This window comes from Lampris incognitus, chromosome 1 (genome assembly GCF_029633865.1).
Source record: "Lampris incognitus isolate fLamInc1 chromosome 1, fLamInc1.hap2, whole genome shotgun sequence".
NCBI classification, from domain to species: domain Eukaryota; kingdom Metazoa; phylum Chordata; class Actinopteri; order Lampriformes; family Lampridae; genus Lampris; species Lampris incognitus.
The window spans coordinates 125245921-125261068 of record NC_079211.1 but is presented as its reverse complement, the minus strand read 5'-3'; the positions used below and the strand labels follow the sequence as shown (position 1 = coordinate 125261068).

Genomic DNA, 15148 nt, shown 5'->3' with positions numbered 1-15148 from the left:
GGGAGGACAGCAGAATGGTGAGGTTGCAAGGAGTAGAGGTGATGGAACTGGATGAGTTTAAATACTTGAGGTCAACTGTTCAAAGTTTGCTTGTTTTTATTCCTTATCATACAAACTTGCTATACATATTATAATGGCTATTATTTTGCATTAAAAGTAAGATTTAAGCAAGGGACAGCTGAGTAAACCCAGGCCCTCATTTACTAGTGGGTGGTTTGCGAGAGCCAGCAGGCGAAATTCATCTAAAACTGGATGGGAGTGAGTATTGATTTTGACTGCTTGTATTTCTGGGGCAGGGTTGGAACTAGATTAGGGCAGCCACAGCATGAGCAGAGCAATATCTGCCTCTGTCTGAGAAACTTGTAAATAAATTCTAAATAAATACTGTTCAGTTTGAAATTTGAAATTAAACCAACCCAACCACTGAGGATGCACAAGCCAGTGCATTCTTAGCGCCGGTCCCAAGCCTGGACAAATGGGGAGGGTTGCATCAGGAAGGGCATCCAGCGTAAAATCTTTGCCAAATCAAATATGTAGATCATAAACAAGATTTCCATACCGGATCGGTCGAGGCCCGGGTTACCAACAACCGCCACTGGTACTGTTTTTAAAAAAAATTATTTATGATTTTTCCCTTTTGCTCCCAATTTAGTTGCCAATCGATCCCTATTTTAGTTCAAACACCCACCCTCATACTGCATGCATTCGCAAACTGCATCTCTCCGGCCGGCAGTCTCGAAGGAGACGCCTCCCCACTTTCGTGACAAGGCGAATCCAGGCCGAACCACTGCTTTTTCCGACACACACACAGACGCATTCATGTGACGAACACAAGCCAACTCCGCCCCCTCCCAAAGACAGCATTGCCAATTATTGCTGCTTCATCGAGTCCGGCCATAGTCGGATCTGACGAGACCGAGGCGCGAACCTTGGTCCCCAGTGGGCAACTGCATCGACACAAAGCGGATGCTTAGACCGCTACACCACCGCGGACCCTCCGCCACTGGTACTGTTAACTAGCAAGGTGCCGGTGGAAACTATGCTACTGTTGGGCGAAGGAGAAGGAAAGGGGGAAGGCATGTCCAGAGACAGCTAGAGAGGAGGGAGGGTAGGCGTGTGGAGGTGAGAGTCGGAACTTTGAATGTTGGCACTATGACTGGTAAAGGGAGAGAGCTGGCTGATATGATGGAAAGAAGAAAGGTAGGCATACTGTGTGTGCAAGAGACCAGGTGGAAGGGGAGTAAGGCCAGGAGTATCGGGGGTGGGTTCAAACTCTTCTACCATGGTGCGAATGGGAGGAGAAATGGGGCAGGGGTAATTCTGAAGGAAGAGTATGTCAAGAGCATGCTGGAGGTGAAGTGAGTGTCAGACAGAGTGACGAGTATGAAGCTGGAAATCAAAGGTGTATTGCTGAATGTTATCAGCGCATATGTCCCACAAGTTGGGTGTTAGATGGACAAGAAAGAAGAATTCTGGAGTGAGTTGGACGACGTGGTGGGGAGGGTACCCAAGGAGGAGAGAGTGGTGATTGGAGCAGACTTCAATGGACATGTTGGTGAAGGGAACAGGGGTGATGAGGAGGTGATGGGAAGGTATGGAGTCAAGGAGAGAAATGTGGAAGGACAGATGGTGATCGATTTTGCGAAAAGGATGGAAATGGCTGTGGTGAATACATATTTCAAGAAGAGGGACGAACACAGGGTGACGTACAAGAGCGGAGGAAAGTGCACACAGGTGGACTATATCTTATGTAGAAGGCGCGATCTAAAAGGGATTGGAGACTGCAAGATGGTGACAGGGGAGAACGTAGCTAGGCAGCATCAGATGGTGGTCTGTAGGATGACTTTGGAGACCAAGAAGAGGAAACGAGTGAAGACACAGCCGAAGATCAAATGGTGGAAGTTGAAGAAGGAAGACTGTTGTGTGGAGTTCAGGCAGGAGTTAAGACAGGCGCTGGGTGGTAGTGAAGAGTTGCCAGATGGCTGGGCAACCACTGCAGAAATAGTGAGGGAGACAGCTAGGAAGGTACTTGGTGTGTCATCAGGACAGAGGAAGGAAGACAAGGAGACTTGGTGGTGGAATGAGGAAGTACAGCAAAGTATACAGAGGAAGAGGTTGGCAAAGAAGAAGTGGGATAGTCAGAGAGATGAAGTAGACAGGAGTACAAGAGATGCAGCGTAAAGCAAAGAGAGAGGTGGCAAAGGCAAAGAAAAAGGCATATGGTGAGTTGTATGACAGGTTAGACACTAAGGAAGGACAAAAGGACTTGTACCGATTGGCTAGACAGAGGGACCGAGCTGCGAAGGATGTGCAGCAAGTTAGGGCGATCAAGGATAGAGATGGAAATGTGCTGACAAGCGAGGAGAGTGTGCTGAGAAGGTGGAAGGAGTACTTTGAGGGGCTAATGAATGAAGAAAATGAGAGAGACAGAAGGTTGTATGATGTAGGGACAGTGAATCAGGAAGTTAAGTGGATTAGCAAGGAGGACATGAGGGCAGCTATGAAGAGGATGAAGAGTGGAAAGGCTTTTGGTCCTGATGACATACCTGTGGGGGCATGAAGATGTTTAGGAGAGATGGCAGTGGGGTTTTTAACTAGATTGTTTAACAAAATCTTGGAAAGTGAGAGGATGCCTGAGGAGTGGAGAAGAAGCATACTGGTACCGATTTTCAAGAACAAGGGAGATGTGCAGAACTGTAGCAACTACATAGGTATAAAGTTGATCAGCCACAGCATGAAGATTTAGGAAAGAATAATAGAAGCTAGGTTAAGAGGAGAGGTGACGATTAGCGAGCAGCAGAATGGTTTCATGCCACGAAAGAGCACCACAGATGCGATGTTTGCTTTGAGAATGTTGATTGAGAAGTATAGAGAAGGCCAGAAAGAGTTGCATTGTGTCTTTGTAGATTTAGAGAAAGCATACGACAGGGTGCCGAGAGAGGAGGTGTGGTATTGTATGAGTAGGTCGGGAGTTGCAGAGAAAGTATGTAGGAGTGGTGCAGGATATGTATGACGGAAGTGTGACAATGGTGAGGTGTGCGGTTGGAATGACAGATGGGTTCAAGGTGGAGGTGGGATTACATCAAGGATCAGCTCTGAGCCATTTCTTGTTTGCAATGGTGATGGACAGGTTGACGGACAAGATCAGGCAGGAGTCTCCATGGACGATGATGTTCGCGGATGACATTGTGATCTGTAGCAAGAGCAGGGTGCAGGTTGAGGAGAGCCTGGAGAGGTGGAGGTATGCACTGGAGAGAAGAGGAATGAAAGTCAGTAGGAGCAAGATGGAATACCTATGCGTGAATGAGAGGGAGGACAGTGGAATGGTCAGGATGCAAGGAGTGGAGGTGACGAAGGCATATGAGTTTAAATACTTGGGGTCAACTGTCTAAAGTAATGGGGAGTGCAGTAGAGAGGTGAAGAAGAGCGTGCAGGCAGGGTGGAGAAGAGTGTCAGGAGTGATTTGTAACAGAAGGGTACCAGCAAGAGTTAAAGGGAAGGTTTACAAGATATGGGTTGGAGACAGTGGCACTGACGAAAAGACAGAAGGCAGAGCTGGAGGTGGCAGAGTTGAAGATGCTAAGATTTTCACTGTGAGTGACAAAGAAGGACAGGATTAGGAACGATTATATTAGAGGGACTGCTCAAGTTGGACGGTTTGGAGACAAAGAAGGAAGACAAGATTGAGATGGCTTGGACATGTGTGGAGGAGAGATGCTGGGTATATTGGGAGAAGGATGCTGAATATGGAGCTGCCAGGGATGAGGAAAAGAAGAAGGCCAAAGAGGAGGTTTATGGATGCGGTAAGGGAAGACATGCAGGTGGCTGGTGTGACAGAGGGAGATGCAGAAGACAGGAAGAAATGGAAACGGATGATCCGCTGTTGCCACCCCTAATGGGAGTAGCCAAAAGTAGTAGTAGTAGATATTAGCAGGACCGCTCAGGTTGGACGGTTTGGAGACAAAGCAAGAGAGGCAAGATTGAGATGGTTTGGACGTGTGTGGAGGTGAGATGCTTGGTATATTGGGAGAAGGATACTGAACACGGAGCTGCCAGGGAAGAGGAAAAGAGGAAGGACAAAGATCAGGTTTATGGATGTGGTGAGAGAAGACATGAAGGTGGCTGGTGTGACAGAGGAAGATGCAGAGGACAGGAAGAAATGGAAATGGTTGATCCGCTGAGGTGACCCCTAACGGGAGCAGCCAAAAGTAGTAGTAGTAGTTAAAAGAAACACTCAACGGTAGGGAAAGTGCTCAACAAATAAGGAGCAAAATAATCCAGTGAGTCAAGTAAATTCTTTATGAGACAGTACAAGCCTGTTTCATGCCATAAGCAATCACCAGCTGTCAATAAAGCTACTCGGGAAAGAACATACCATTTACTGCCTCATCATGTACATCATGTGCATGTCTAATGGGGAAGGGAGAGGTGCCTACATTCAAAAATTCAAAAACACATGATCGCTAATGGTCCGGTGGGGGGGGTGGTATTTGTCTATTGGCATGATTTATTTAAAATTACAAAATAGGTGCTTATCTCTATGTCTGCAACTGCTGGCCAATTCATTTCTGTTATTCAATGTGGACATTTCTGGTTTGCAAATGATACCTCTCCCTTCACTTCGTCAATTTCAGCAGACTGCAGGTATCCCCACCCTTATAAACAGCCCAGTTGCATAACGACCGGATCCGGCACAGTAGCAAAGTGTAAACCAGTGGTGATTCCGTATGTGGCGGGAGTGTTGGAACAGTTGGGACATGTATTTTCCAAACACTGCATCTCAGTTGCTTTCAAACCCCAAAACACGCTGTGCCACAAACTGGTCCCACCCAAGGAACGGGTCCCCCGGCACAAACGGAGCAACATAGTGTATGCTGTTAAGTGCCAGGAGGATTGCCGTGATTTGTAGATTGGGGAAACAAAACAGACGCTGGCCAAGAGGATGGCACATCACAGGAGAGCTAACACATCAGGCCAAGACTCCAGCCTATACCCATCTACAGGCCAGTGGCCACTCTTTCAAGGATGAGGATGTGCACATCCTTGATAGGGAGGAACACTGGTTTGAATGGGGAGTCAGAGGCCATCTATGGGAAGAGGGAATGACCATCCCTGAACTGGGGGGGGGGGGGGGGGCTGGCTAAGAGCTAAGAGTACGTCTGTCGCCATCTTACAATGCTGTGATTGCAACTATTCCCAAATCCTCTGTGAATAGTACACATGGCCATTGTAACTCTAGTTAATGGTCACGGCAATTTGCATATGAAACTGATCGTTTTCGGTCATTATGCCACTGTATTGTTTATAAGGGTGGGGATACCTGCAATCAGTTAAGACTGAAGAGGTCACTTAGATGAATGATGAAACATTTCTGTCAATGAATGTTGTATCCAGATGAACTGATTCAACTCTGTGATTTCCTTACCTGAACTATTGAGCATACATCAAGACAAAATTAGAATATTCAATGTTTTCTAATATTAGCTTTACATGAAAAATAACCATCAGATAAATCTTTGGGGTAGTGACAGTGATTTATTTCATAAGTGAGAGAAATTCTACATTCACAAAGAAAATAACTTAAAACTCAGTTTCACCCATGAAACTGAGTTTCAACAATGCAGACAAAACAAATAAAAGCGATGAAAACAATTTGTTTTATGCCAGCACATCGCTCAATTGCTCGTATTGTTGTTTACTGTATTGTTATCTGAAGAAAAGAAATCTAAAAAAGTAGAAAAACAGAGCAAACAATACACTTCAGAATTGTAAAACTGAAATCCTGAAGATTTACATGCAAAAACAAGCATTGTTTCATATTTATGGGCGTATTTAAGACAATAGCCAAACAATGACTATCATGACATATTTGTAAATGGTTACTTCCTGTAAGTATTTTTTTTTAAATGTAATCATGAACCTTGTTTCAGATTTATTCTTTATAGCAGCATGGATTTGATATGTTGGATTTAACAGGTGAAATAATATTATATTAGAATCCCAACTCTCTTTAATTTCCCATGTTTTTCATTTATCTAAATATGTAGTGCAATACTCCTTTGTTCAGGTCATGTAACTCACTTGATTAAAAGCATAATTTCCCTTGTCAGTGGGTATGAGACCAATTAAGGAGACCAGGTGACTTGTATTGGCTTGAATGCCCAAATATCAGGGTGACCCATGTGGACCAAGTCTTTGTAAGGGGAAGTGCTCCACTGGAAAGGTGGCACTTGATCCCAGGTTGGTCCATTAACTGCCAGCATGCCAAACTCCCGAAACATTGTATATGATGTCATCTGTACAGGAGTAAACATAATGCCTTAAATTAGCAATCCCCTCCTGACCCTTTCCAAAGAACAAGAGGGAAAAATAAAGAACATTTGGGTGTGGTCCAGGTTCAGTGCAGACAAAGAGACGAGTGACAATGAGAAGGAGACAAACCTTCATGTCTGTTCCTCCATGTGGCCTCTGCCCCAGGGCATCAAATGGGTATGTCCCATTGGCTGGGTTCAGGTCAGAACGGGCAGCGATGGCATTTTCCCCATTAGCTGGTGGATTACAACCATCACATCGTGACAATGGGTCTTCCTTAAAATTATTGTACCTGAAAATGAAGACAACACACACCTTAATTTGAGACCAACACCTTAGAAATGGACTTGTTCAGATCTTTCAAAAAGCAAAAAATACTAAGGCCTGATTTAAATTTTGTATGCATGATATGGGGCTGCACATTGAATGTTCATCTCACACACTCTGATCGTTCATATTCCAAGAAAACCTCTTTGAACAGACAGGTCTTACCTCATAAGACGGACCATTGAATCAAAATCTGTAACGGCTGTCTGATTTCTTCTGAAGATCCGAGCTCTAGGGTTTTGGTGCAGAGAGAACCATGGACCATATTTCTCAACCAGCTCATTACAGCCACTAGCATTGAATACCTCCACATAGTACCTACATATTGTCACAAAACAGCAAAGACATGAACAATTGAAAGTGTGTACAAAAATACTAGATTATAGAACAAATGCCATCTGTAGATTCGAGTCAGACTTGATGTTATCTAAATGATGACAACTCTGGTTACTTACGGAATGTTGTAACTTGCCCAATATCCTTTCTCCATCAGTTCAGGAGTTTTATCAGTGTAAACAACCAGGCCCCTGCAACATTAGGAGATAAGCAAATTTTGACAAGTTGAGTAGTAACAGTAATATTGAAATGGCCTGATTTGGTGCCTGTAAAAGTTTGGAGACTTACGGAATCTGCTCCAGCACAGTGAGGAGCTGCTTGGTGATATCGGTCTTCCCTGGAGTGAACTTGTTGTAGTCCACAATCATCCACTGATTATTATACCTGCAGTGCGTGCACACACATACACACAAATACAAACATCTCAGGGTAAACTAACTGAACAAGTACAAGTCACGGTAGTCATCTGACAAGGAATCGTCAGCTGACTAATTCTTATCACTGACTTTATGTGACCCCTGTAAAGAATACAGCTACACTACCGTTCAAAAGTTTGGGATCACCCAAACAATTTTGTGTTTTCCATGAAAAGTCACACTTATTCACCACCATATGTTGTGAAATGAATAGAAAATAGAGTCAAGACATTGACAAGGTTAGAAATAATGATTTGTATTTGAAATAAGATTTTTTTTACATCAAACTTTGCTTTCGTCAAAGAATCCTCCATTTGCAGCAATTACAGCATTGCAGACCTTTGGCATTCTAGCTGTTAATTTGTTGAGGTAATCTGGAGAAATTGCACCCCACGCTTCCAGAAGCAGCTCCCACAAGTTGGATTGGTTGGATGGGCACTTCTTTGAGCAGATTGAGTTTCTGGAGCATCACATTTGTGGGGTCAATTAAACGCTCACAATGGCCAGAAAAAGAGAACTTTCATCTGAAACTCGACAGTCTATTCTTGTTCTTAGAAATGAAGGCTATTCCATGCGAGAAATTGCTAAGAAATTGAAGATTTCCTACACCGGTGTGTACTACTCCCTTCAGAGGACAGCACAAACAGGCTCTAACCAGAGTAGAAAAAGAAGTGGGAGGCCGCATTGCACAACTGAGCAAGAAGATAAGTACATTAGAGTCTCTAGTTTGAGAAACAGACGCCTCACAGGTCCCCAACTGGCATCTTCATTAAATAGTACCTGTTAGAGCCTGTTTGTGCTGTCCTCTGAAGGGAGTAGTACACACCGGTGTAGGAAATCTTCAATTTCTTAGCAATTTCTCACATGGAATAGCCTTCATTTCTAAGAACAAGAATAGACTGTCGAGTTTCAGATGAAAGTTCTCTTTTTCTGGACATTTTGAGCGTTTAATTGACCCCACAAATGTGATGCTCCAGAAACTCAATCTGCTCAAAGAAGTGCCCATCCAACCAATCCAACTTGTGGGAGCTGCTTCTGGAAGCGTGGGGTGCAATTTCTCCAGATTACCTCAACAAATTAACAGCTAGAATGCCAAAGGTCTGCAATGCTGTAATTGCTGCAAATGGAGGATTCTTTGACGAAAGCAAAGTTTGATGTAAAAAAAAATCTTATTTCAAATACAAATCATTATTTCTAACCTTGTCAATGTCTTGACTCTATTTTCTATTCATTTCACAACATATGGTGGTGAATAAGTGTAACTTTTCATGGAAAACACGAAATTGTTTGGGTGATCCCAAACTTTTGAACGGTAGTGTAGCTAGCTAGGTGTCGTACATAAAGCTTTTTTGCCACATACTCACTATCCATGTGATAGCTCATGCTCTAAAATCACAAGTCTGATTACATGGAAGTATAATCAACGTCAGGAACCAAGGTTGAAAATCGTTTAAAGGGCCAAATAATGGGGATTGATCAAAGTAAAGGGAAAACAGAAGCTGAGCGTTGTCTTACGTTCCGCTGTTGTACATGCTGAAGATCTCTGCCCACTCCTTGCCAGTTGCAGCCAGTCGATTGGCTACGATGTTCCTCAACCACTCCATAACCGCTCCTGTGGGATTAACAAATTTCCAGAGAGCAGGATTGCTGTTTCCAATTGTGGTTTCCAAGGTAACCTGCAGACAACAAGGAGTGGCATCATCCAGCACTCCTCAGTTTATAATTGAAGGAATTAGTTTGGAAATTCGAAATCTATCCCCAATTCATACTCACTAATCATGTATTACATAGGCAGGTTTCATTTTCACAGTCATCCATCCTTCATACTGCTGGACACACAGCTCCAGCTTCCCATCTTCAGTTCAATGCAATTAATGGGGGGCAATTCCTCATTCAGTGCAAAAAGCCAACTCCAGGATTCAGCCAAAGATAACATACCGTGAATGCGTCCGGGTAGCATAGCGGTCCATTCCATTGCCTACCAACATGGGAATCGCCTGCTCGAATCCCCGTATTACCTCTGGCTTGGTCGGGCATCTCTGCTGACACAATTGGCCGTGTCTGCAATTTGGAAGCTGGATGAAGGTATATGTCCTGGTCATTGCACTAGCGCCTCCTCTGGTCGGTCAGGGCGTCTGTTCGGTGGGAGGGGCTGGGGGGGATAGCATGATCCTCCCATGCACTACGTCCCCCTGACGAAACTCTTCACTGTCAGGTGAAAAGAAGCGGGTGGCGGCTCCACATGTATCGGCGGAGGCATGTGGTAGTCTGCAGCCCTCCCCGGATCGGGAGAGGGGGTGGAGCAGCGACCGGGACGGCTTGGAGAGCGGGGTGATTGGCCACCTGCAATTGGGGAGAAAAAGGAGGGGGGGGGGATAACATGGTGCTACAGCAGTCTATCATAGCAAATTCAATAAACTAGTTTTTATTGCTAAATTCCATCTTGGTGTTTCCTTTGTTGTGGTGGAGTGGCTCCTGCTTGTAATTGCTTGTAGGGTGTGCTAACTGACTCTAAAAAAATTTAATTTTTAAAATGACCACTCATATTCCCTATCATAGACTGCTGCAACCTCATGTTAGCTTTGGCAGAACCATGGAGTGGTTTTTTGCACTGAACGAGGATTGTGGATTTGCCCCCCATTGATTGCATTGAATTCTGGATGGCAAGCTGGAGTTGTGTGTCCAGTATGAAGAAAAGGATGAATGATTGTGAAAATGACACCTAACTATATACTACATAAGTGGTGATTATACAATAGGGATAGAACTCAAAAATTCCCAGCCAATCCTTTAAAGCACATTTAAATATAACATTCTGCAGCTTGTTTGTCGAAAGGGATGACCTTTTTTGTACAGATAAAGTACAAAAGGTTCTTACCAGGCCACTACTTAGGATATAGAAGTCATCACCAGAAAAGATGGATCCAGGGTAAGAAGAAAATGCCTGGATTCCTCCAGGAGGCTGACTGCTATCTGACAACATGAACATGACAATATAAAGATGGGCTCCGATGAATTAGCTCAGCTAAGAAAAATGTGATGCCAGACCACCATCGAGGCATTCAAACTTTTACTGAATTCTGTTTGGTCTCAAAAGGAGGAAAAACAGTGGGACATTTTTTTGTTAACGAGGGACTCTTCAACAGTGGCAATTTACAGAGCACACGCTGTTGTTCACAAAATAAAGTACCCATAGGAGACATGTTGAAGGCAAAGTTGTATTTCTTCATGATGCGCAGCATGGATTGGTATGTGTTCCAGGTGTCATGTGACACCAGCAGTTCCTTATTGTTTGGCAAGAGCTTGATTAGTGCAGAACATGAGCCTGATCCAAGGGGTCGTGTTTGGCTGGATTTGTTCAGGGCTGACTCCAAGTCCTCAAGATCACCACCCATTTGGAACAATCTGGATGAATAGTAGAAGTAGGAGATATGAGAATGTAAGGCATGTTCCAACAAAAAGTACAAAGACAGACCATGCCTTGCAAAACTTGACACACAGTCACTCACAGGAAACCAAATGGATTAATGGAAAAAGAGTCTTTGGGAAATGACAACTGCTCATTATAACTGTCTTCAAGTCCCTTTAGCTGCAGCAGTGCCAGGTGTACCTGAAGAAGAGGGGGGAGGTAGAGGAAAACTGTCAATTATGTTTGCCTGAAGGATTTACATGCAGAATAATTTTGCTATGGATTTATGTACCACACACAGTGAAATGCAGTTATTCTCAATCAGGCCTTTGGGAACCCCCAGTACTGCTGAATTTCTTTTCTGCCAGGGAGTTAATTATATTCACTACCAGGTCTAAAAACACCCTCTGACTAGACGGCTGGAATACCTGACACAAAAAGTGAATGTAATTAACTAACTAGCAAAATAGAGAAAATGGCATTGCCAGGGATCCCTGAGGGCCGCACTGGAACTACTGCTCTGATGAAGTACCTGGTGCCAGTACGGGACGTTGGGCCGTCCCTGTATTTGTTCCTGAATCCATTGCAGGTTTGTTGTGATGTAACTCTTGAGCCGCTGGCAATACTCAGACTCAAAAGTAAAGGGTCCGCAGTAACCCACAAGGGTATTCATCCAGTGCTTGTAAATCAGCTAAAACACACACACACACACACACACACACACACACACACACACACACACACACAGTTAAAATGAGAATTGTTTTATGTTGTCCTTTAACCGCTGAATGACTCCAGAATGATGACTGAAGGTCCAGTCTCACCTGGGATGTAACAGAAGCTTCCACTGCCCCAGCTGCATAAGCCTGGATACTGTCATTGTACTGTCTGCTGGTTGTGACTTCTAAAAATGACCAACTGAAACGAGATAAGATTTATATCAATGAAGGGGAGCAGGCAGAATATCTGCATATGGGTTTAAGTGTTGCCTCCCCCTCCTTATTTTTCATATAAGTGGGAGGCAGGCTTAAAATGAGTGATCATTTACTTTTTAACTGAGCTATCCTTTGCTGAGGGACTTGGGTGAATATTAACATTTTGCCACTAGTCCAGTGACCTAAGAGTAATTTTCAACCTGAATTATGTGTGCATGACCCAGATAGTGCTTTGGGTGACCAGGAAAACCCAAAGATCCTCTGGTTCCATGACACCTTAGCACAGGCCTCCACTTATACCTTGGACTGTGGTGTTGTTTTCCCCTTCTCACCACACATTAGGGACACACAGGATACAGTTTTTTTTGTTTTGTTTGTTTTTACTTGCACATAGCGAGGGTTTCTGTTAGCTTTGGGCCACATGACATCACAAGCAACATTTCAGGCTTGCAACAGCTGTTTTACTACATCTGATTATTTTATAATAACCACGACTGAAAATAGACAATACTTGAATATATTAGGTCTAGCTAAACGTGTGGGTCTACCAATGTTAAGTGTTTTCTTGATCCGTTAGTGCTGAATAACCATTTTTGAAAATGCAACCATAAATGGTGATTGCTTGGAGGAACACTGGGGAAATCATTTATTTAATTTGGGGTTGGAGGAGGGCAAGGTTTTGTGTTTTGGTATACATTTAATTCAATATCTTATTTTAACCAATATGTGTTTTTAGCCATGCAGCACCCGTGTTACAGTTTAGCTTAGTCATAACGATGATATATTGTTGGATGGTGGTTATATAGTAAATACACAGGTAATGTACTACCTGTACTGTGTTGATCATATAACAAGTCTCTTGCGTTACCATGTTAGCCTATTATTGATTGTTGAACGTTTGTGATTATTCTCGCTCTGATGGATTTGGAAAAGTCTGCTGCATAAAGGCCCAAACAAACTCGGGCGGAACGTACGCGGAGCGGACTCCGCCGGACTAAAAGCGGACGTCCGCAAGCCCTGTGCGCGCAGCGGCGCGGACTCATCGCGGTCGTAAAATCTGAGTTTTGCGCGCACAGGGCTTGCGAACGTCCGCTTTTGTCCGGCGGGGTCCGCTCCGCGTACGTTCCGCCCGAGTTTGTTTGGGCCTTAACATTAGTGCAATATGGCAAAATATTTTAAAATATATTCCACTATGGATTATTTTCGTCAGCCTCTGAAAATGTTCAGAGTGCCTGCGGAAATCCCAGTTGCTCTATGCATAGTTTATGTTATATGATTATGCTGCTGCTGTTACATCGCTATACATATACGGACTGTGCCCGTTTGACTTTTGTCTGTGCCCACCCACAACCAGATTTCTGGCTACGCGCCTGGTCGGGGGCAAAGTGTCAGTGATATTGAAAAAACCTTGCGGGGTGAAGGACCCGTTAGACTATTGGAATAATTCCAAGATATACTTGATGACAAAGGATTTGCCAACTTACCCCGAGTTTTTGATGTCATCAGTAAAGTTCGCCCACGCGACGAAATCGTCACGATATCCTTCAAGTACGGATAACTGTCCAGACTGATTATCAATAATAACGGTGCGTATTTCCGCTCGGATCCATGTGCACAAAAGGCACAACACGTAAAGGAGTGAAGTGTTCAATACCCTTTTCGCAGTTCCATGTCGCAAAGACATGTTTACAGTCATATGTGTGTGGGTCAGAAATCACGTGACCAGGACATAGAATTTGTTTTCAAAATAAAAGCTCCCACGCACTACACACATGAACGCAGACATACAGTTAGGTCCGTGAGTATTTGGACAGTGACACAATATTTTTAATTTTGCCCCTGTACACCACCACAGTGTATTTGAAATGAAGTAACCAATATGTGATTGAAGTGTGGACTTTCAGCTTTAATTTAAGGGGCTGGACAAAAATATTGCATTCACTGTTCAGGAATTACAGCCAGTTTTATATATGGTCACCCCATTTTCAGAGGATCAAAAGTAATTGGACACGTGACTAACAAGTGGTTTCATGGGCAAGTAAGAACTTTTCCATCATTATTCCATGACAAATTAAGCAGATAAAAGGTCTGGAGTTCATTCCAAGTATTTACATTTGGTAGCTGTTCATCGGAACTCTCAACATTAAGTCCATAGAGGTGTCAATACAAGTGATGGAGGCCATCATTGGGTTGAAAAAGCAAAGGAAATCTATCAGATGGATAGTAAACACTTCAGGAGTGCCAAATCAACATTTTGGTACATTCTTAAAAAGAAAGAATGCACTGGCAAGCTCAGCAACACCAAAAGGCTCGGAAGACCACAGAACACATCTACAGTGGGTGATCTTAGAATTCTTTCCCTCGTGAAGACAAACACATTCACAACATCTAGCGAAGTCAAAAACACTCTTGAGAGGTAGGGGTATCATTGTCCAAGTCTACAATCAAAAGACACCTGCATGAAAATAAATACAGAGGGTTTACGACAAGGTGAACACCACTGGTGTCACTTAAGAACAGGAAGGCCAGATTAGACTGTGTTTAAAAACATCTAAAAACCTACCCAGTTCTGGAACAAGGTTCTTTGGACAGATGAAGCAATGATTAACTTGTACCAGAAGGATGGAAAGAGGAAAAGTATGGAGAACAAAAGGAACAGCTCATGATTCTCAGCATACCATATCATCTGTCAAACATGGTGGAGGTGGTGTTATGAAATGGGCATGTATGGTTGCCAATGGAACTTGGTCATTTGTGTTTAGTGATCATGTGACTACTAAGAGAAGTAGCAGGATGGATTGTGATGTTTATAAGGATATACCATTTGCTCAGATTTAGCCAAATGTCACAAAACTGAGAGGACGGCGCTTCACACTACAGATGGATAATGACACAAAACAAGCTGAGAAAGCAACCCAAGATTCTCTCAAGGCAGAAAAGTGGAATATTCATCAGTGACCAAGTCAGTCACCTCACCTCAACCCAGTTGAGCATGCGTTTCACTTGCTGAAGACCAGACTAATGGCCAAAACACCCACAAACAACCAGCAACTGAAGGCAGCTGCCGTTAAGTCTTGGCAGAGCATTTCAAAGGAGGAAACTCAGAATTTGAAGATGTCGATGGGTTCCAGACTTCAGGCAGTCATTGACTGCTAAGGATTTTCCTCCAACCATTAAACAGAATTGTTATAATTATAGTTATGTTTGTTTGTCCAATTACTTTTGAGCCTCTGAAAATGGGGTGACCCTGTATAACCATGGCTGTAATTCCTGAACAGTTAAGACCATATTTTTATCCAACCCCTTAAATTAAAGCTGAAAGTCTACTCTTCAATCACATCCCGAACACTTCATGTCAAATCCACTGTGGTGGTGTACAGGGGCAAAATTACAAATATTGTGTAACTGTCCAA

The 15148-nt window shown here is 43.5% G+C and overlaps 1 protein-coding gene and 1 long non-coding RNA gene across 2 annotated transcripts in view; one reads left to right on the top strand and one right to left on the bottom strand.

The window, feature by feature from the left end:
• LOC130108352 (uncharacterized) overlaps window positions 1–15148 on the top strand; it is a 32402-nt gene that overhangs the window by 16504 nt on the left and 750 nt on the right. The window lies entirely within an intron of this gene.
• On the bottom strand, window positions 5998–13447 carry plbd2 (phospholipase B domain containing 2). The gene is made up of 12 exons (XM_056275235.1): window positions 13220–13447; window positions 11625–11718; window positions 11333–11491; window positions 10901–11001; window positions 10582–10796; window positions 10270–10364; window positions 8907–9067; window positions 7264–7359; window positions 7095–7166; window positions 6805–6957; window positions 6442–6604; window positions 5998–6296 (listed from the first exon to the last, which is right to left on the bottom strand). Exons 1-12 carry the CDS (start codon window positions 13429–13431, stop codon window positions 6126–6128), a joined length of 1692 nt encoding a protein of 563 aa, XP_056131210.1. The 5' UTR covers window positions 13432–13447; the 3' UTR covers window positions 5998–6125.